Here is a 21,926-nt window from a genome sequence, read left to right as displayed (position 1 = left end):
CTGCATCATTTGCAAGCTGCATCTTGCTGCTGGCCATGTGGGAAGGGACCTTTAGAGAGGGATGTCTTTGGTCATAGATGTCTGGTTTTTAGGCAAAGCCTGCCTTTGTGCAGGGGGGAAGCCTTGTCTCTGCTAAGGTCATGGGAGTGCAGGGCGCTTAATCCAGTGCATGCCAGCAAAGCGGTTTAGGATGAATCAGGGATCTGTATGGACTGGCACAGACCCCCAAGAGTGAACAGTCTGCTGATGCCAGGGAGAGCCAGCAGACATTTGTTGTGCCAGGGCTGGCTGAAGTCAGATCTCCTGCCTGCAAATGCTATGGGAAGGAAAGGGGGTTGTGTCTAGGAGCTGCAGGGTGGCTTCACCTGCTTTTTTTTTTTCCATTTTGCAAAGGCAGGTAGCATTTTCCTCTCCTCCAAAGGTAACCTGGGCAATAACTGTAAATGCCTGCCCATGGTCCACCAGCTTTAGGATTTAAATTTGCCCCTGCTTTGCTGGGACCCCATCAGGAACAGTTGCATAGGCTCCAGCTGCAGGCACAACAGCCGAGTTTGGAGCAAGCATTAACCATGTGGAAAGAAAGCCATGTGTGGTGATGTCCAGTCTGCCAAGTGTCCTGCATGGCCACATCATCAGTCAGCAGGCTTCGTGGTACTAAAAGGAAATCCTCTTCTCCAGGGTGGTAGTGGTCATGGTGGTGGTGGAGGCTTCACCCACCACTCCAGGTGAAGATTTGCACAGCTCAGTTCCCCTGGTGCATCACTGGCAGAGGATGTGAAGAAGGATCTCTCCAGAAGGATCACTCTTTGAGCCCTAAAGGAATTTAGGAAGAAGGGCTGCCCCCACTTCAGGGTATTGGAGAGATACACTGGATATATGGAAAGGCTTGAAGGGAATACTGCCATGCATACCCAAAATTTGCATATTGCTCCTTCAGTCTCTTCCTGGTGATCCGTGCACATGGCTGAGAAGTTAACAGTGCCAGACTCCGAAGTGTGAAGGTGAACTGCAATGTGTATATTCTGCTTCAAAAACCAACCCACCTCTCCCAAATCCTTTTTAATTTCACTGTCTTAACTAGTGCAAAAAGATGTTCTGTCTTTAAAGGCAGTGACTCCATCCATCTTATTCAAGATCTGGAGCAACTGGTTGGGTACTTCTCAGAGGAGATGGCTGGTGCAGGAAGATGGAGCTCAAGTCTGTACTTCCATAGTCTTCCCCATCCCATCCCATCAGAAAGAAAATACGTGGGGAGGGGAGAGATAGGGATGGGCTGATGCTGGCCTCTGTGCCATGAGCTCTGTATGTTAAAGCCTGGAGAGGGAAGATGATCCTATGGCAAAACCTGGAGTAAGTTTTAGACACTGTGGTTTCAGTCCTTGGCTGACACAGCCTTTCTACAGTGTCTTGAACCATTGCTTTGACCACCAGCATCTCCTTTTGTGAAGCAGAATGGTGGCTGTTCTTCGTGCCTATGCATATTGTTCTGTCAGCTTGCATGGTCCATGATCTTGGTGTTCTCTTCCCTGTAAGGGAGGGTCTCTAGGGGCTGAGAGGTCTATAAGAGACAGAAGAGAGTGACCTTGGGGGTCATTTTTGACTGTCACGTGGAACAGGAGTTATCACGTGCTGCCTTACCTCTGTTACTTATCCCAGCGGTAAATACTGCTTGTAGTGGTAACTCCTCTGTTTTGCTTCAAGCTTCATGATGAAGAAAATGCTCATTTTTTTCTGGGTGACTCACAGCTCTGAGGTTTTATCACTTTCGTGTCTGGAGGTGGTGGGAGGAGGAAAGCCCTTGGATAAATAACAGGAAGGCATTTCAGTTCAGTTCCATCTCAGCATGTTTTGTACCTCCCCTGTTTCTTTAGCACTTGTGCAAAGAAAATCAATAGAGACGTTTACTATATGCCACTGAGGGTTGCATTCATTAATGTACAACAACAACAGCTCTAGAAATTCAAAACAAAATTATTTCCTTCCCCGGACCTGAGTATGATCATATGCCTTGGCAGCTGTCAGTCTCTGCTAATCCATTGGAAATAAGTAATCTTTTCTGAATTAGTGTTTTTGTCAGAATTGGTACATATTCCAGTTTCTTGATCCCGTCTCAGCTTTTCAATCATAAAGGCATGAGTGCTTGCAGGAGCTAAGCTTTTGTGGGCACCTGCTGCTTTGGGGATGTGGTTCATCTAATCCTTTTGCTTTGTGTCTCTTGATGCATTGCACTTCTTTCATCCTGATTTAATGACTCTTGGGAAATGGGTCTTTCAGCTGTGGGTATGAATCTGTCCCACATGGCATGAAGGTTTGCTGTCCTTAGAAGCACCTCCTTACATGGGCCTTTGGGTATGCAGATGGTGAATTAGTGATGTCCCACTTAAAATGCAGGATGCTGTTGAACAGGATGGTGGCCTTCCATGGGCATGTCTTGCTGGTGAGGTTGCTTTTAGGGGACAGCTGTTATTTGGTGCATACAGAGGGAAGGACAGGATCTGGTAAAGGATTTTTGCAGGATTTGGTCCTGGCTATGCACTGGACCTTCATAGCTGGTGCTAAGCAACACTTGGGACAGAGCAAGCATTTGGGAAGTTCTGAGGATGGGGTTTTAAATGTTAAATGTCCATTACACTTTCAGGATCAGGATACATTACAGACTGTCAGCAGAAATACTGAAATATTTATCGTAATGGAGTGGAAAAGCATTCTCACATCTGGTTCTTCTGGTCCTACATAGTGATCTTGGCATTTACTACAGTTATTTTATATACTCCTCTTGACTGGGAGAGTGGTGTTAGTTCTTTGCTGTCCCCTAGCCTGTCCACCTCCTGTCTTACCTCCTGGTCTTGTAACTCTTTGGGACAAGGGCCACCATTCCTGGGTTTTGCCCTCTGTAGGCATACTGCTGCCATGAAGGCAGTAAAGAAACGAGGAGTGTCAGTCTGTGCTCATGGAAGCCATGAGCCAGCACAGTGCCATGGTTAAGGTCTTTATAGCCCTTGTGAGAGGCTGACCTTAAAAAGTCAGGTTGGAAATAAAAAAGCTGGTGGTGCGAGGTGGGTCTGAAAGGAAAGAGGAGCAGGTGTTCAGCTTGCTGTGGCAAAGGCAGTGCAGCAGGCCCACATCCAGAAAACCTTCTACTAGGATCCTGTGCTTCCTTGTGGATTGCATTCCTTCTTTTACCTTAGCCTGGATTGCATGAAGCAGAACACCCTATGCCAAAAGAAGAGGGATTTTGAACGTGGTTGGATGCATTTTTACCAGGCAGTGACAGTAGCTCCAGTTGATTGCCTGGTCGGGCACTGTAGTTCTCAGCTCCAGGCTCATTCCTCTGACTGGAAATCTGGCACCTCTGTCCCCTCCCAAGGAATTGCCTGGTTCTAAGGGAGCACCATAAGGCAACATAAATACCCTCCATGACTGGAGCTTGGGAATGTGCCACAGGTCCTTCAATGTACCCAAGGGTCCTCAGGAATCTGGAGGAGTGCTACAGTGGGTTTTGTAGTGCAGCTGCAAGGCATTTCACAGATGGGATGAATGAAAGGAAGGAAAACACTCAGAAACGGATATTTTTCTTTTTTTATGAAGCTTTTTCTTTTAATGGAAGAAGTCAGCAATGGAACAAAAGCTCTTTTTTTTTTTTCTGTTTTCCATTGAAATATAATGGGGGCTTTATGACAAGAAAAAGGGAAGAAGCATCTGTGAGATGAAGTGAACAAAGACCTCTCTCCTATGAAGCTGGGGCTGTTCAGCCTGAAGAAGAGAAAGCTCTGAGGAGACCTTTATGTGGTCTTCCAGTACTTAGAGGGGGCTTATAAAAATGAGGGAGACTGACTTTTTACACAGGCAGATAGTGATAGGACAAGAGGCTATGGTTTTAAACTAGAAGAGGGCGGGTTTAGATTAGATGTAAGGAAGAAATTCTTTACTGTGAGCACAGGTTGCCCAGAGAAATTGTGGATGCCCCATCCCTGGAAATGTTCAAGGCCAGGTTGGATGGGACTGTGAACAGTCTGGTGTAGTGAAAGGTGTCTCTGCCCATGGCAAGGGTGTTGAAACTAGATAATCTGTAAGGTCCCTTTCAACCAAACTGTCCTATGATTCTGTGGTTCTGTGATTTAGACTGAGTAGTTGTCTTTGATGGATGCAGATACTCAGCTCATCCATCAGATTGGAGATGCCCTCCCTGAGCCAGCACAGGCAGAGGAAGTGATTGCCTGGGGTGTCTGCTCAGATGGCTGATGATCTGCAGCAGCAAACCATGGAGAAAATGTTTTTGCCACCAGCAGGACCCAGCTAACCTTGCATGTGTTTTCCTCCCTGCAGATGTGCCGGCGCGTGTACAAAGGGATCCCGCTTCAGGTGCGAGGCCAGGTCTGGTCACTTCTCCTGGATGTTGAGAAGATGAAGAAGGAGAATGAAGGAAAATATGAGGTATGGGCTCTACCTGGCAAAGACAACAGGAGCAAGGGGTTAGGGAGGTTAGATTGGTTGATGAAGCTGGTTTGGTGAGGACTGAAAACACAAAGGGTATCAACTCTTCATCCATGGGCTTATATTAAGCTGGGGTCTTTTAGCATGTTAGCTGGCTGCTTTCCATAATATGCTGGTTCCGTTTATTCTTCTGGAAGTTGGGAGCAAAGTTGCATCTTTAGGGAAAGATGCAGGGAAGAGTGAGGGGAACCTTTCCATAGGCAGCATGTGGAAGCCCTTGGTTGATAATTAACTTATTTTCCAACCCTGTGTTATGATTCATCTTGCATCGTGTACCAGGGCGAGGATCAGGGTGTTGTGGAGACAATTATTTTTCAGAGGCAGGAGGTTGAGTGCTGCTTCCGACAGGTGTTTCTAAAAATCCCTGCCTTTTAAGCAGGATGATGCTAACACTTTTTATAGTTAGTCAAGCGTGGATGTTACTGGCGAGGTGCCGTGGGGGATGGAGGCACACACAAGGGCTGGGGGAAGGCTGGGCTCACCGCAGGAAGCACAGATAAGGAAGCTCTCCCAGCAGATTAAAATTGTGCTCTCTCCCTCAAAGCTGTGCTGTGCAGGCAGGGAAGCAATCCAAACAAATGAAAGTCACAAGGAGTTTATCTGTGCTCCAGAGGGGTCTGCGATAAACAGGAGCTTCAGGGCTAATAGGCTTTGCTGGATGCAAACCCTCTACAAGCTCATCTTAATCTACCTCTTCTTTGGTGCCACCTGCTGCCAGTAATTAGCTCTCCCCTAATTTCCTCCAGGAAAGGCTCAGTGCAGGTCCTGGTTGAGGGGTTTTGCTTTCAAGACGGGACTAAGCCTCAGACTTGTGTCCTGGAGGGACAAGGCCACCCCATTTCTCCCTGGGGCATGACCCATGGCACAAAGGCCTGGAGGCTACCATGGGACGTGCCACGCTTGCTTTTGATGTAGGTGTGATGCTCTGCCTCCCTGGGGTTTGTTAGTTGCAGCCAGAGGATTTGAGGGGAGCTTGAGAAGGGAGCAGGAGAAACATATTGGCCATGGGGCAGAGCAGAGGCATCCTGGCTTTACCCACTGCTTTGTACAAGGTCTTTGGGATGGGACTTCCAGCTTTCCAGTCTCTGCTCTGCCACCAGCTTGCAGGGCTCACAGCACTAATGAGCTCAGCAGAGCATCTGTGGAGCCCCCAGCTTACTTACACAAGGGAAAAAGGGAGAATAACCCATCCTGAGTTTCTTTTTTAAGGTTTGCACAATTAATGAAGCCTCTGGGGTGCATGGAGGTGACAAAGTGCTGTGTGACCTACCTGCTATTCATGTGCAGTGGTTTTAAAAATACCCAAAGTAGGGTATTTACAGTCTTTGGGAGATTTCTGTGTTGTTCTGGCAGGGAAAACAAGAGGCCCTTTAGCAGGAAAATTTGAACTGAAGTGACCCGGTGCACATGAATAGTCATATTCTCTCAGGTAGTCTGCCTGCTTTATAGAGGGCAAGGAGCCATAGGATACAGAGACCACAGTATTTACAGCAGGGAAATTATGTTGTTCATCAGATCTTCATTCCATCATCACTTTTATCCTCACTTGTCCTGTGCAGGCAGTAATTCAAAATAGCCTCTGTACTGTTGCTCCTCCATACAGCTTCTTTCAGGGCTGGAGTTAATATTCCCAAGATGCTGTGATTGTCCTAACTGTTGGCTGTGCTGGACACATGAGGGTTCTAATGACCTTCTGATGTTCCCCAGAGCTGATGTGGCCACCTTGGGAGGTCAACAGCAGCCTGGAGGTGCCTGGTATCAGGCTGACAAGCATTCACAGGATGGCAGCTGCTGGAAGAGATGATAAGTATCTGTGCAGGTGTTCTATTTTCTGTCTCCTCTGTGAGCCAGGAAGGGTCCTGACCCTGGGCTTAAAGCAAGTTGGGCTTGCTGCTCATCTCTGCTGCCTCCAAACCTGCTGGTGAATCTCAGTGTGCCTGAAGACAGTCAAAGAATGTATTTTCTTCATGCAATTAACCCTGGAGACATTAAAGGAGGAGGGCATGGTCACTGGTGGTATCTAAAGGCTGTGAGATGAGAAGCTTAGCTATAGCATAATGGTCCTTGCTGGCAGTGCAGAGCTGAACAGTGGGTTGCAAATGGGACTGCAGTGGGATTTGTCCATGGAGCATCTTCATCTTGGGGCTCTGAGGGGACAGTTGGTTAAGCTGGTCTTAAACTTCCATTTGAGTTTCCATTTTTTTGCAGTGGACTTCAGTCCTTTTTCTGTGTGATGCTGCCTTAAATGATTAGCCAGCCTGGGGGGAACATGGGGATTCTTGGCTTTGAGTTTAGCTTCTGTTTTGGACTCTGCCAGTTTCTTAAAATTTATACCAGTCCAAGGGAATATTCCAGGACTGCTCTTCTAGTGGAAACTCCTTAAATCTAAGATTATTTTCTTCTGCAGGGAAAGTAGTAGCTGGAGATCACAGAGTCTGTCATAACAATTTGGACTTAATTATGACTGAGCCTCTGAAAAGCTGAGAGTGCTGTGTACATCTGCATATTGGTTCCTTAAGGATCAACAGAGCTCTCAATGCTTTATGACAGCCAGACAGGCAAAGAAATCAAAATAAATGAGAGTGGAATTGAATTGTAAAGGTTCTAGATTCTGAAAGTGCAGTATCTGCATTGAAAGATGGGCAAAGGCTGGATTGGCAGCTGTGCTGTCTTAGCATGTGAGTATGGGGTCATCCCCTTCTCCCTGGGCCAGCAGCACAGACAAGGGGTCAGGGGCTCACTGCCAGGCTGCAGTTCATTGCTCATGGCAAGACATCAGTGTCACCCCTGCTCTGGGTGGCTCTGTGCAGCTATCCAGCTGCCACTCCAGCTGTAGGAATCCTTCCTTCTCACTGTGTGGAGAGAGGTACGGGCTGAGATGGTGTCTGATTCCTGCCTCTTGTCTGCCCCTCTCCCTTCCAGCAAATGAAAGAGCAAGCAAAGTGCTTTTCATCGGAAATCAAGCAGATAGATTTGGATGTTAACCGCACCTTCCGAAACCACATCATGTTTCGGGATCGCTATGGAGTGAAGTGAGTATGGAAGGCTTCCGTGGCCATATGGGCAGTGGTGCCAGTGCATATGTGAGGGATGAGCTGGATGGAGTGGACAGAAGTGCCCTGGCTCAGAGTGGCTCACAGGAGAGCAAAGCCATCTTTGCCTTCTCCTCAAACCATCACAGTGCGACCCACAGATGCTGGGCTGCTGATTCTCTCTTAAGAGAGGTCCACGCTGGACCAGGCTCAGCCCCAGTTCTTGAGCCAAGCAATAGCTTGTTGCAGTGCCTTGTCCCCTAAGGGTGACAGTTGCTGAAGGCTTGGTTCGGGATGGCTAGGATGATGGGGTGGGCCCATCAGGATCTGGGAGGGATGGGGTCTCCACAACAGCTGGGGTTGGAGAGGTTTGACAAAGTGACTTTGTCACTGGGATAAATCACACCTGGCTGCCCTACATAGTCTCTGAGGAACATACTTTCTGGTTCTGTGAGCCCTGCTCCTTGCAAAAGCCTTAAGTACCAGTTGTTTGGGTATTTTCAGAATCTTTGCTCTCTGTGTGTACGCAGTGGTGTGCTCATGAAGCTGGAGACCTCGTGCTCAGGTGTTTTAATATCCTTCTTTCTCCTCAGGCAACAGGCACTCTTCCACGTCCTGTCAGCATACTCAGTTTATAACACTGTAAGTAGTAAATCCAGTTAACAGGAAGAGCGTGGTGCTTTATATATTTATTTTTATATATATACATATATGTAAAGATTTAAAGAAAAGCTTTATATATTTGTGTAGACATATATATTTTCATGTGTATATATATCTATAAACACACACTAATTTAGCCAGTGGTAATTCCAATTTTAAGTCCTAATGCTGGCTTGTACAGTGAGCTGCAAGACTCTCAGGCAGCATAAGAATCTTTGCACAGTTGTTTCATTCCCTTGTTCATTTTGTCACCTGGTAAATGACATCTGGCAGATTCCATTTGGATGAGTGTCAGCAAAGAACAAGGGATTGCTCCTTGGCTTTTCAGCAACACTAGTCTTCTGGCAGTCTGTCATGTTTCTGACTTCTTGTCTTACACCAAATGGCATCCTTGTTGAAAACTGATTTACTACAGCAAACCAGTCATTTTTAGCTGAAGGACACAGGCAGAATAAGCCTAAATTAGCAGCTGAACCTACTGCTTCCACCTCCAGGAGGGGACAGTTATCCCAGAAGATGCTGAGGGGGTTAGTTAAGGAGCCTTTCTCATGCCAGATAAATGCTTACCAGATTTATTTACTGTTTAATTACTTCAGTGCTCATATGGCTGAAGGAATCCAAAACAGCATCAGACCCACATGCTGTTTGTCATCCCAAAGATAGATTGGACATAAGGAAAACATTTTTTACAATGAGTGTGGTGAGGCATGGAAATAATTGCTCAGAGAAGTTGTAGATGCCCTGTCCTGGAAGTGTTCAAAGTCTGTTTGGATGGGGCTTTGAGCAACCTGGTCTGGTGGAAGTTATCCCTGCCCATGACAGGAGGATTGGATGAGATGATCTTCAAAGGTCCTTTTCCAACCCAAACTACTCTGTGAATCAGTGACATGGTAGGTGCTGTAGACGTGTGGGAGCTGTGAATTTGGACGTTAATGGTAAAGACTTGGAAATGGGATAGACCTTGGAAGAGGAGAGGGAAGTACAGGCAGCTTTAGCATTATGGTAGGCTCTGCCGGCACAGCAGCATGTGTGCCCCTGTTGACTGTTGCAGGAAGTGAGCTACTGCCAAGGGATGAGCCAGATTGCAGCCATCCTCCTGATGTACTTGAATGAAGAGGACGCGTTCTGGGCGCTGGCACAGCTGCTCACCAACCAGCGCCACGCCATGCACGGTAAGGCTGGGCTGGGGGTGGGGGATGTCCAGAGAAAGAAGGGAAGGTTGTTCAGGTTGGTTGGTAGAGCCTTGTTTCTCCTCACATTTTTAATTAAAGTGGGTGAGGCTTAACTACTTGCACAGCTTGACTAGGGAGCTGAACTTCACTCTTGGAGGCAGACAAGTTCTTATCAGAAAAACGAGTTTTATCCACCTGAGCTTTAGTGCTCAGTAATTAACACTTTCACAGAAGTGCTGTCCTCCCTCCAGGGTACCTTGCCCTTGGCAATCAATTAACTCAAGGTTATGAGTTTATAAGAAGTCTCACAGAAGTACATCCAAGAGTATCCACACTAAATGTGGATGTAATTCCACTAAATGTGTGGTGTATTATTTTACTTCAAACACATTAAAGATACCTTCATCTTACTCATGGTTAGCAGTAATCTATGCACAGAAGGTTATTTTATGGGCAGATAACTTTGGACAGTCTTAAATCTGTATTCCTCTAGATTACAGGGCACTGCACAAGCTTGTGATGTTCAAACATCTTCAGCTTTTCTCTGAACTTGGCAAGCACAGAGGTGTGTGTTGGGAGAGTTCTTGGCCAAGCCAAGTCACAGGCAGGCAGCGGGAGCTGTGTGGGCCTGCACTGTGGGGCTGGGTGAGAAGGACCAGCTGCACTTGATCTGAGGGTCCTGTTGCCCAGATGGGGTGAAGGGTGGCCTCTGAGAAAGAAGGTGAAAAGCCAACTTCAAAAGGCAATGCAAGAGATGAGTTTATAGAAAATCAGGCTGTCCCTGTCACTGCTCCAGAGCTTTCATGATTTTTTTTTTATTTCTCTCGTCTTTTTTTGTTAAGGTTTTTTCATTCCTGGGTTCCCGAAGCTGCAGAGGTTTCAAGCCCACCACGAACAGATTTTAAACAAAATGTTTCCCAAACTGAAGAAGCACATGGTATCTCTTTACTATCAGTCTTTCTATAATAATGCCACATTTTAATGATAAAGCAGTTCATATAGTCCTCTGCCAAACAGATGCACAGCTGAACGTATTTCTAACCATAAAGGACTGCTTCAGCTGCAGAGGCAGGCATTTATTAAATGGGTCTCCCAAATCTTGCTGAAGCAAATGGTAATCATTGGCTTGCTGGTCATCATTAGTGGAGGGACTGCTAAAATTTAAAGGCTTCCTTAGGAGAGCCAGGCAGGAAGGCTTACAGAGCCTGCAGCAGGAGGAACAGCAGTGAGGCTGGGCTGTGTTCTTACACAAGCTGCAAAGCCCAAAGGCTGATGCTGGTCTGTCTGGAGTCTTATTTCAGTAATTATTAGCTCCAAGTGCTTTGCTGTTGTTTAAAGTCAGGAGGCACATAAGATTTGCTGGGTGTTTTGTTGCTTGGGCACGTCCAGTTGCTTTTCTCTCTAACAGATGGTACAGGCCCATTTGGTGGCTGCAGGAGCATCTGCAGGACACACCGACTGCAGTCTAATGTCCAGACCACTGTTTTGCAGCACCTGCTCACCTCCTTTTTTTTTTTGCCTTTCTCCCCCTTGCATTTGGTGTAGACAGTTGGTGTTCAGTGGCCAGACTCCTAAAGTTTTCTTATGCTCCCAAGGGGCTTGGTGGCTCCAATCTCTAGGAAAAGGTGTTTGTATTACATTCATCTGCAACAGCTCTTGCTTTGTGCTGCAAGTGATCCAGCTCTGGCTGTAAAAGTGAAACAGAGCCATGTTAGGTTTTCACATAATTATAGTCACGGGCAGGGGAGGGGATGGGAATAACTCAGAAAGCTGCTCATTCCTCTTGCTCCCGAAGGCTCTCCAGCCTTGCAGGTGCACAGCACCAGCCAAAAGCAAAGGCTGGAGCCAGCTGTTGATCCCATGGGCTTCTTCTTCTCTTCCCATCCCCACTGCTTTGTTGGCTTTGCAGCAGAGGTCATGTCAGCTCTGCATGCATGCAGAGCTCTGTGCATCCCAGCACTGTGCACCAGATGGACAAGTGTTAGACCGAGGTGATGATGGTGAGGTTTTTAAAAGTTTTCTTTAGCCTGTCAGGCTGTCCTGCTCCTGCAACAGCCATGCCATGCAACCGAGGTGGTGCTTCCAAAGCTGGCTTGACTGTGCTCAGAGAGGCTTGCGTGGGAATTGCTATGGAAACAAAAATGGTAGTCTGCTAGGAGTGAGTGGTTTGTGCTCCTAGAAGGTTTTTGTAAATTCTTGAAGTATGTATTAGGCCAGAAAAGGTTCTCCCAGAAATCCCTCTCCAGTGTCGTGGCCGAAGTCTGGGCACATAGAGGATCAGTTTCAATGCATGTCTTGGGCAAAGGGCCAAAGCAGGGCTTCAACACTAGTATTTAAAGCAGGGGCTTTGCTGGGAGATGGCAGACAAGCCACATCCTGCACCCAGACCCCAGAATAAGTAAACCAACCAACCAGCCAGCCAATCTCCCCCAAAGCCTTACGAGCTGCTTGAATCTCCAGTAACGAGCCTGGTGAAATGACTGTCTCTCTTTGCTGTCTTCCCCCAGGACAAGGAGCAGATGACTACTGGGATTTACACAACCAAGTGGTTCTTGCAGTGTTTCATTGACCGGGTGAGGATGCTCTGGGGGTTTTTTGCTGCTCTGTTGTTTGCATGCACATTTAATCTGCCTGGGGTTTTTTGTAAATATTATACTTTGAAGAAGGTGTTAATATTTTATAAGGTGGGATATTATGTACACTCACATAAGGCAAAAAAAATTAATAAGGGAGAAGCTAAAAATAACTGCATGTCACTGATGACAAGCCAATTCCTGCTGCCTCATCACAAGCAGTCACTGGGAGATGGCTCAGCATCAGCAGTACAAGCTTCAGAGTTGGGAGAGATCTCTCTCTTGCCCACTGGCACTGCTGCAAAGGCAATTAACCTCACTTTGGCTCTGGAAACAACATAGGAAGAAGAAGAGCTGGGGGCACAAACCTCAACAAATAGCAGTGCAGCAGCTGCAGGCAGAGGAGCAGATTGGGACTGGAAACATGTGAAAGCATGAGAAAATTATCCTGATTTGTCAAGAGCTAATTTTCTAGTCCCGAGCCAAGACTACTTTATTTTTAGGGTCAGCATTGTGCTTGCTGGACTTGAATGCAGTGTCCAGACTTGCTAATATTTAGGACATCTGTGTGCGCCAGTCTCAATTTTCTGCTGCCCAGTCTTCTGTAAAACAGTGGATGGCCCCTTCCCCTCAAGAGGGAACTCAGTGCTTTTGCCACTAAAAGCTGTATAAAATGCAAAATCCCTTTAACTGCAGTAGCATGTGGTAAAAGAGCTGCAATGGTCAGTTGTGCCAAACTCTGGAGAGTAAGTGCAGCATCCTAAATTTGAACCTAAACATCACAATAGGATTAATATTAATTTCTGTGTTGGTGAAGTGCCTTAGATCTTTGCTGGGAGGTATGGTCTGCTCCATCATTTTGGGTATCAGTTCAATTCTGTTGTCAGATTAGGTCTGGGTGCAAATGAAAACCTCTTGCAGAAGTGTTTTTAGCAGGTAGAAATAAGCCTGTATGTAAGAAAGACCTCTTCTTTGCACACCAAATGAGTGATTTTTTTAATGCTTAGTGATACATTCAATCATTGGGCTTTCAGACCTATCCCATAAATAGCCCTTCTGGGGAATCTGGATGCATACAGGTGGTGGTTTTTGTGCTGAAAGACAAGGCTGAAAGATGATGGTGCTCCCTCCAGGGTAGGGGAATCCATGTGCTAGCATGCTTGTGAGGAAAGTTTCTCCTTTTTCTGCATTCACGGATGGGTTTTAAATATTTCCCCGGCCACTCAAGTTCATTAGCTTTAAGGCAAAACCATAGATGATAAAAGACATATTTGTGTTTTAGATGAATTCCTGGCTTGCAAAGCCTAACCCTGCTGTGTGATTTGGTGCAAGGTGATGCAGTGATGGCAGCAGCCTCTGTTTTATCATCCCATTTGTGTATTTGTGTGTTTGAAACAGACCCCGTTCACCCTGACCTTGCGGCTGTGGGATATCTACATCCTGGAAGGGGAGCGGGTGCTGACGGCCATGGCTTACACCATCCTCAAACTGCACAAAAGTAAGGTCATACCTGACCCTGTGGCTATGGTGGCACTGAGCTGGGCCACCCTTGTGCTGCTGACCTGGAAAGCCTAGCTGGCCACTTAGAGCATGCTTGGTGCCTTGTGCTGGCTGCAAAAGGCACAGTCCTGGGGAGGAAATGAGATGTCACAAGGGTTGACTTGCTGTGCTCAGCGCACAGAAACCACACCTGAAATACTCCCAGCCACCTCTTCCTGTGTGCTGTGCCCCACAAGTTGCCTTTAGGAGCAATACAGACAGCAGCCCATCTGTCTGCAGAGCTTTATGTGGTGGTTCAACTGAAAAGTTTGTAGAGGGACAAGTAAATTTATTAATACACTTCTAAAATGATCAAAAGCTGGTTTTCTTGCATAGTATTAAGGCAGTGATGTTTCCACCTTGAGATCTTTGTAACTTTAAACCCCTTCACTCCCATAAGTTGATAGCCTTGCTCTGTCACTCTTCTGGCCTTCATCTGGGGCAGGAGTGCATGATGAGAACCTTTGGGCCAGCAGAATTTACGGGACTGGGCCAGCAGAATTTATGGGACTGCATGTGTTGGCTTCTGCAAACAGCCACCCTATTCTTCCTTCAGTTAAATGAAGAACAGGCTATCCAGAAATAAATCTTGAAGTATCCTATTTGTCTGCAAAAAGTGGTAAACTGGCAGCCAGGCAGATGTTTCAGTCTGACTGTGAAATCTCTCCTCTCTGAGGAATGTGTAGTGTGGGTTGGCATCCCTCCCTACAACCCATTCCTGCCTGTAAGAGCCAGCACCTCTTCCTGCATCCCTGCCTCCTGGCTGGTGCAGGCTGGTGTCCCTGGCTGGTGGTGGCAGCTGCCAGCAGTGGCTGTTCAGCCTAACACTCAGGGCCTGTTTCATGGAGCTTTTCCTCCTCCTAGAGGCATTGGTGAGAACTTCCAGGAATGGCCCAAAACCTGCATCCTCATCAGCACAGCTCCCACCCCTGCCATTGTCCTGCCATTGAGGAGCTACTGCTCAGGTGGCATGGATATATACGTGTATTGATGACCTTGAGAAATAGTGGGAAGGTGGGAGAGAGGCAAAAGCGTTCAGGCTGTCTCACTGTGGAGTGGGAACAGCAGCAGAATCCCAGATGAAACCAAAGCATGGTGTAACCCACGCTTGTGCTACCCTGAAATTTGTCTGTGCCACTGCCATTACTCCTTTCTCCCATCCCCCAGAGCGCTTGCTGAAGATGACACTGGAAGATTTACGTGAATTTCTGCAGGAGAAAATTGCTGCTTCCCTGCAGTACGAGGACGATGCTGTCATCGAGCAGCTGCAGGTCTCAATGACTGAACTGCGCAAGATGAAATTTGACCTGCCCCCACCAGGTGGGTAGAGGGGAAGGTGGGCAGCCCAGCAGGGACCAGAGCATCCCGCTGGTGTGCCTGAGAGCCAGGGCAGCCCAGAAGGGCTGGCACGTGTTGGGTGGAAGCATCTGTCTTCCTCACATTCAGGGCGTGCAAAAACAAACTGATGCACAGTTTGGGTTTTATTTTGTTTTCTCTGCTTCCAATGCAGCAAAGCCTGAGGAGTTTCCAAGGAAACCCCTGGGCCTGGAGCTCTCCCTCAACCCAGTAGCCATAAAGGAAAACGCAGCGGCCAACGGCCAGAACGGCCAGGTGGGTGAGCACACCCCAGACAGGGAGCCCCATCCCCACAGAGTTCCTGGCGCGCCAGGAGGAATGACAGTGGTGGAAGTGAGGATTCCCGCCTCCCACGGCAGTGAAGCGGCTGAAGCAACGAACGTGCCTGTTTCAGGTGGGCGGCCACTGGATGAGGAGGGTCAGGTGGAGCCCACTGTGGACAGGCAGCCATCATCTCTTCTGAAGGCAAGCAAGATGCAGGCCCAGCAACACCTCCTGCCCACGGCCCCATCACCAGAGCAGCCTCCTCTTGCTCCTGGCTGTGCCATGGTGCACCATGGAGTCTCCCTCCATGCCCCAGCTGAGCATAGCTCCTTAGACTCCTCTCTCCAAAACAGGCCGGCTCCTCCAGATTCCAGTACCGCTGAGCTTTCCGCTACGGACCATGCAGTGTGGCAGGCAAATCCCGCTGCCCTGCCCGCAGGAGAGCAGGCATCTTCCCTGAGCAGAGACGCAGTGCTCGACGCATCCCCCCATCCTCTGCCAGCCGGCTGCCGGCAGCTCTCTTGCACATCACAGAGCGATGGCTCCCCCGAGAGCGAGCGTGGGGAGGAGGCGGCGGATGACAGGCACTGCAGGGCGGTGCTGCCGGACAAAACGGGCCTGAAGCACTCGGCATCCAAAGCGGCATCCACAGGAGAGCTCCTCAGCCTGCAGCACAATGGGCTGGGCAGTGCTGCTGGCACTGTGCGCTGGCCCGAGGCCGTGGGTGTGCTGCCCGCACACAGGCAGGCGGGGGGCAGTGTGCCCATCTTGTCCAGCAGAGAGCCAGAGGCAGCAGGGCTGGCCGAGGGCTGCCCCACCCAGCGGGCATCGTCCCCTGTGGTGGAAGGGAACAGCCCCTACGTTGTTATCAAAACCACCACTCCCCTCCACCTGGCCCATGCGACAGAGCAGGACTTCTTGAACAGAAAGCAGGTGGCATTGCCTCTGTCAGAGACTGGACATCCCCTGCCTGCCACCCCCATGCCACCACCTCTTATGCCAGACCCAGAGGAGGTGGAGGTCCAGAAAAGCCTCCAGAAACCATTAAACGCACTGAAAGCCCCACGACCCCCGCTGAGCCCCAAACCAAAATTACCGCCACAGGTTGCCAAATCCCGCTCAGAGAACAGTTTCCTTTCAGGCTCTCCTTCCCTGGCAAAGCTGCCCAAGTCAGTGACATTCTAGTGGGGATAGGAAAGGTGAGGGAGAAGAAGCAGGTTCTGGAAAAGCACCCTTGCCCCATTTACAGGATCCCCTTCTGTCAGCAGGGCTGTCGGGGTGACAGCACAGCACCATTGCACATCAAGCTGTGCTTCGGTACGAGTGCCCAGCAAGGAGACGAAGTGGTGGCCACCAGCTCTAGGAGACACCAGCAGATTGGATTTGCATGTTTCCTATGGACAAATTGGAAAATGCTTTCATTTGTCGTTCCTCGCAGCTCCCCAGGCCTCATTGCTTAGGGGAAGAGGCAGGGCTGGTGAGTGTGTTGTGTGTTTTCTCCTGCTCCTGCCTGCTGTGGGAACCCACAGCCAAGGAAGCAGGTGCAAGGTGTTGGAGTCCGAAACACTTCCTTTAAAATGCCCCATTGGCACAGTCACAGCATTGCTTTCAAAGGCCTTTGTAGCAATAGATCTTTATTTCATTTCCCAGACCTGCAGTTGTAGGCAGCAGGATTTCCAGGCAGTGCCATGGCATCGTGGCAGGACACCGGCAGCCTGCTGCCCCCTCTATGCAATTCCACAAAGCAGTGTCCGGCTGTATCCGGCTCCTGCTGCCGTGGTGGATAGTGTCCAGGAGGACAGATTTAACAGCTGCTGAGTCCCTGGGACGTCTCCTTGGTGTCACCCCGGTGGGGGACTGCCAGCAGAGTGGTTCTTTCCCAAGTTCTCAAGGTGGCAAGGCCAGTGATGAAGGTGGAGCCTGGTTTCTTGGGCTGAGTGCCCTTTCTGCTGGCCTTACCCTTGCAGGGCCAGTGTGGCGAGCAGGCTCGCTGCCTTTCTGTTCCCCAAACAGGAAAAGGGGCTGCTGGCTCGGGAAACCTGCCTGCACTACCAAGCTGCGGGAGGTGTGATGGCGTCTAATCACAGTACCCCAGATAAGTCCATGTTTGCTTTGAGTAAGTTAAGTGTCAGGGTGAAAAGGGCATAGGAATTGGGGAAGGGGGAGCACATTGCCCAGAACATGATCTTAGCCCTGCTGGTAGAGCCCACACAGAACTAACAACACGAAGGAAACTTGGACATGATGGGTGCCCACATGCCCTTCATGGACCAAGTCCTAGAGGCCTGTCCATCTCCTCCCCATCCCAGGGTACTGCTGTTGCACAGCCCAAGCCATTGGCTGGAGGTGTGCAGGGATCTGGGGAGACACCCCATGGAAAGAGCTGGTCCAAATTTCTGGTTCCAGCATCTACTTCATCCCTAGAGATGAAAGGACTTCATCAGGAAGGCAGATCAATGAAAAAGCAGGAAGTAGTCCAGATATGGTGGATTTGACTTTGCTGTCCAGGAGGGGTGACTGCGAATGCCACCTTAGGTGGGACTGCAAGTAAGATTCCCATCCCTTCAGTGAAGATCCTGGGCAAAAGCTCCTTTAAGTTCTAAGGAGACTTTGAAACCTACTTTTTTATCTCACAGGCTGCTTCAATTGCATAACCTGATCTAAAGCCTACTGAAAGCCCAGCAGAAAACTTCCACTAAATTACTTTGTGGGTTCCAGGAGCTGGACTTGATGATCCTGGTGGATCCCTTCCAGCTCAGCAATTCTATGGTTCTATGATTTATCAGGGTTTATTTTGCCTTGTGTACGTGTGGTGGTTTATGTCTGCAGCAGGGAGTGTCGAAGGGAGCACCGGATCTTTGGATGCAGCAAGCCAGACCACAGCACCCTCAGCTTCCATTGCAGCCCCAGCTCTGTCCCAGACCCCATCTTCCACTGAGCCTCCAACCTTGCCCATCCTCTCCCTCTGCAGAGCAGGGATAACCCTATTAGCTACCTCGCAGGGGTGTTGTGAGGAGTCAAGTGTTGCTGTTTGAGGAAAAGTGCTCTTTGAATGTTCAGTATTTGTGTTTTGAGACACCACGGGTCCTTTCTAGGACAATGGTGCTTGAATTGTTTTTGATTTAGAGTATGTTTTTCTGTAATTGTGCATAGTTAAATGTATTTGTGTGTTAAAATACCTGAGCAGTATTTCAGGACATATCCATTGCCTTTTGCTAGCAGCCCACTGGCCACTGGAGCTCGCTGGGAAGCAACAAGAAGCATCTGAGAGCTGTCGGTCACATCTTGGCTTGGCTTCTGTAGCATGGGGCTCTGTCCTCTCCTTGAAGCCCACACAGGACTCCTTCTAACGCATCTGAGCATCATGCATGCAAGAGCTGAGACCTCTTTCCCCTTGTTTTGACCCCTTATTTCAGGCACACAGCCTTTGCACATCATGTTGCTTGTGCACCTGGACTCCTCACCCAATGTCTTTCTGGGATGTTTTGCAGTATTAACATTTTGAAAGGTGGTTTGCTCTAATTTTGGAGAGCTGTCAGTACTCATTGCATGGCATTTGGTGCATGATGTTCAATATGAATTTTGATGGGGCAAGGGGTGGGGGGGTTGTCTTTCCCTCCAAGCCCTAATGGGAACAAGCAGCAGGGCCCTCAGTCACCTTCAGGCCTGAGGGAAACCACCAGCTGGTTTCAGGAACTTCTGGACACAGGGTCCTCTTTCCCACCAGTGTACTTCTTGCTGGGAAGGTCTCCAAGCTCCTCATTCTGCCACCTAAGAAACTTCTCCATCCTGCAGGTCCTAGCAAGCTGGTAGGTTTGGGAAGAGGCCTTTTGCCCCAGCTGGCTGGGAACCAGCAACATGCATTGCTGTCCTTGGCGTGATGCTCTCTCTTGAACACATCAATGCATGATCCCCAAGGAGATGCCCGCTCCTGTCTCCTCCTCTGCCTCTTGCTGCAGACAAAGCTGCAGCCATGGTGGGTCTGTGGCAGCAAGGCCTAGCCCAGCCTCAGCTCTATCGCTGGGAAGAGGAAGGGAAGAAGGTTGAGGGTGACAGCTCACTAGGACAAATTACCTGACCCAAGCCACTTGCAGCCCTTGCCCAGCCTCCTGCAACAGTCTCAAGCCCTCAGCAAAAACCACTCTTACCATGAGCAAATGTGGGAAAGCAGCTTCCCCTGTCCTTGCCCTCACAGCCTTGAGACGATGCTGGCCTTGCTGCCTTCCATGTAGAGGTAAAGACCAACGCTGTGGGTTTGGGTTATTTTAGGTTTGGTTTGTTTTTCTTTGTGTTGTTTGTTTGTGATAGAGCACTTTGAGTGGCTGCAGCACTGGCAGGCAGCAGGAGCCACGGGACCCAGCTCCAGCAGGGGCTGGAGGTTGAGGTCAGGGTTTCTCAGCCATGCACTTTGAGAGCCTGGCTACCATCTGCTTTTCTTTTTATTTGCTATTCTTGTTTACAGCGTGGAACGCTTCTTCCATGACTCTTTCTAATGTATTATAATTATTACTTTTAAGAAAAAAACGTTTTTATGTCTGCTTTTTTGTTTGTTCAGTTTGGTTTTTTTGAAGGAAGGTTTTTTGGGGTAAAAGAAGTCAATCATTCCTTTTTACACTGTCCGGAGTGTTCGATGCTGTGTTTTACATGGTTGTAATAATAATGGCTAAAGAAGTTTAGCGTAAGTTCAGACTCCAAGAGGTTTCTTACAGGAGCAGAAGCTGCAGGAGGACTGGTTGCCTTCTCCTAATGACTTTTAGCGTGGTTCACTGGGTATGCTTCAGCTGCAACAGGTCCATCCTGCTCCATCACTGTTTTCCTCCCTGATTTTCTACTGTAGTTAAATCCAGGCATCCCCAGCAGCAGTGGAAAGAAAAATGCACCTTTGTACTTACCACCGTCCTCTCCCAGCTGAGTAAAGGGCAGCATCCCATCTGACACACAGCTGCCAAAGCTTCTTTTTTGGCCAAGATTTTGTGTTTGTTTTCCTGCCCGTAGGCAGTGGAGGGAGGATTGGACAGGATGGGAACGGGTGGACACAGCTCCTTGCACAGCAGGTGGTGGGTGGGTGCGACTCACACTCGTGAGTCAGGGCTGAGTCACGTTTACAGCAGTCACTGGGAGCGAAAGGTGGTGCTGCTGACAGCTGAAGATGCATTTTAAAAAGCTGTGAGTGAGCAGTACCTCTGGCACACCCTAGATTTCATGGCCAGGGCTTCCTGGACTTAGATGACCACGGTGCTATTGCCTTTGAGGTGTTAAATGTGAGCAGTGTTCTGGCTCCCCTGAGAGAAAGCTGCCACTTGGTGTTAAGCAGCATGTTCATGGTAAACACAGGGCATCTGTCTGTGCCAGAGTAGCACAGAGGACACAATGACTGACAGCAAATGGAGGGGCCAGAATTAGCTAAATGCCACCCTAGGATTTAAGAGCAGTGCCCGAAATTGGCATCCCCCTGTGTCACCTGCTGAGTGCTGTAGGCTGGTTTTCCTGCTTCTATCACTGCTCTGCCTCACCTAAGAGTTCAAACAGGAACAAAAATTGCTCTCCAGTGCCCTTAAATTAGCTCCTTTGTATCAACTGTTTAAAACCTGGTCTGCAACGCTACAAAAAAACCCCAGCACCACTGAACACCCCAGTGTTCATTGGTACAGGACTGCCCTAAGGATGCAGCTCTTGGCACATCTCCTGTGCCATTTCACACTGGATGCCAGCACAGGGATGCAGTGCCCTGAGTAAGGTTGAGATGCCTAGGCTGGAGTGAAGCAAATCTCATCCCTCCTGTGTTCCAGGTGCTCACAAGCAGCCCCATTGCACAAGCTGCTTTGTGTCACCTCCTGGCCATCAGCTCCCATGAACCTGTTGGCTCTCAGGCAGTGCCAGGTGGGACCAGGTCTAAACATCTGCCATGGTTAGTTACGTGACAGGCAGTGCAGGCTTTAGATACAGCGTTGGACCAACTGCTAAAGCAGCATCTCTGCCAAGGAGAGAGCAGAAGTGTCCAGAAGGGCAGTTTCTCTAAGGGAAAGTGAGTTGTGCTAGGTTTGAGGGTTGTGTTCCCACATTAAATAGCCTTGGTTCACTTGGTTGTTGAAAAAAAAAAAAGATACTGCTTATTGGTATCCTTGATCCCCAGACTCCCTGAATGTGCCCATTTGTGGCCGTGGTACTTTCACCTTGTCCCTGCAGGGACAGGCACAGCTCCACCACCTCCTCTGACAGCATCCCTCCAGCTAATGCAGGAGCCACACGGATACCCAGCCTAGAATTGGTGCTTGATGGGGCTCCCAGGTATGGTTCTGGGGTGCCAAGCACCCATGGCAGAGAGTCCTTCCCAGGGCAAGGCCACCCTTAGGAGTTACCCCCAGGCAAGCCTAGGCCCTTCCCTCTCTTACCAGAGCAGTGTAAGACCTTAGGGTGAACATAAGCCATGCCCGCCCTCCAGCTGCTGCTAGGAGCACCAGGTGGTGGCATGCTCCCTGCAGCAGGGATGTGCTCGTGTCCCTGAGGGGATGGGATAGTAGACAGCCCCTGCATCATTCCAGCAGTAGCCCTTGCCCCGGTGACAAAGAGCAAGACAATCCCAAAGCCCAAGGTTACAGAAACGCTCTTGCTGGACAGCACTAGGACCAGTGGCAAATGAATGCCATAGATGGTGTTGAGGCTGCTGTTTGAAGTCTAGTGGTCTTATCAGCCAGGGCCTGGTTCTCCTCTTCTTCTGCACTTGCTATTTGCCAGTATTCTCTATCCCCCTTTTCCTGGTGGAGCCACTGCTGTCATCAAACCAGCTCTCCAGCTCCCAGGGCTGCTCCCCAAGGCAGAACTACAAACTCCCC

At 49.0% G+C, this 21,926-nt stretch overlaps 1 protein-coding gene across 1 annotated transcript in view; it reads left to right on the top strand.

Moving 5' to 3' along the window:
• Nucleotides 1-19,979, top strand: part of LOC309574640 (USP6 N-terminal-like protein) — a 76,804-nt gene extending 56,825 nt beyond the window's left edge. Inside the window, exons 8-16 of the mRNA XM_082284425.1 lie at nt 4,327-4,434; nt 7,417-7,526; nt 8,120-8,168; nt 9,241-9,361; nt 10,204-10,298; nt 11,869-11,934; nt 13,333-13,432; nt 14,641-14,793; nt 14,984-19,979. Coding sequence (XP_082140551.1) covers nt 4,327-4,434; nt 7,417-7,526; nt 8,120-8,168; nt 9,241-9,361; nt 10,204-10,298; nt 11,869-11,934; nt 13,333-13,432; nt 14,641-14,793; nt 14,984-16,278 — 2,097 coding nt within the window. The 3' untranslated portion in view covers nt 16,279-19,979. The remainder of the gene's footprint in view (nt 1-4,326; nt 4,435-7,416; nt 7,527-8,119; nt 8,169-9,240; nt 9,362-10,203; nt 10,299-11,868; nt 11,935-13,332; nt 13,433-14,640; nt 14,794-14,983) is intronic.
• The last annotated feature ends 1,947 nt before the right edge of the window (nt 19,980-21,926 follow it).

The sequence above is a fragment of the Coloeus monedula genome (assembly GCF_965178545.1).
Source record: "Coloeus monedula genome assembly, chromosome: 6".
Classification (NCBI taxonomy): Eukaryota; Metazoa; Chordata; class Aves; order Passeriformes; family Corvidae; genus Coloeus; species Coloeus monedula.
The sequence above is the reverse complement of the archived record's forward strand: the minus strand, read 5'-3'. Positions and strand labels throughout refer to the sequence as shown.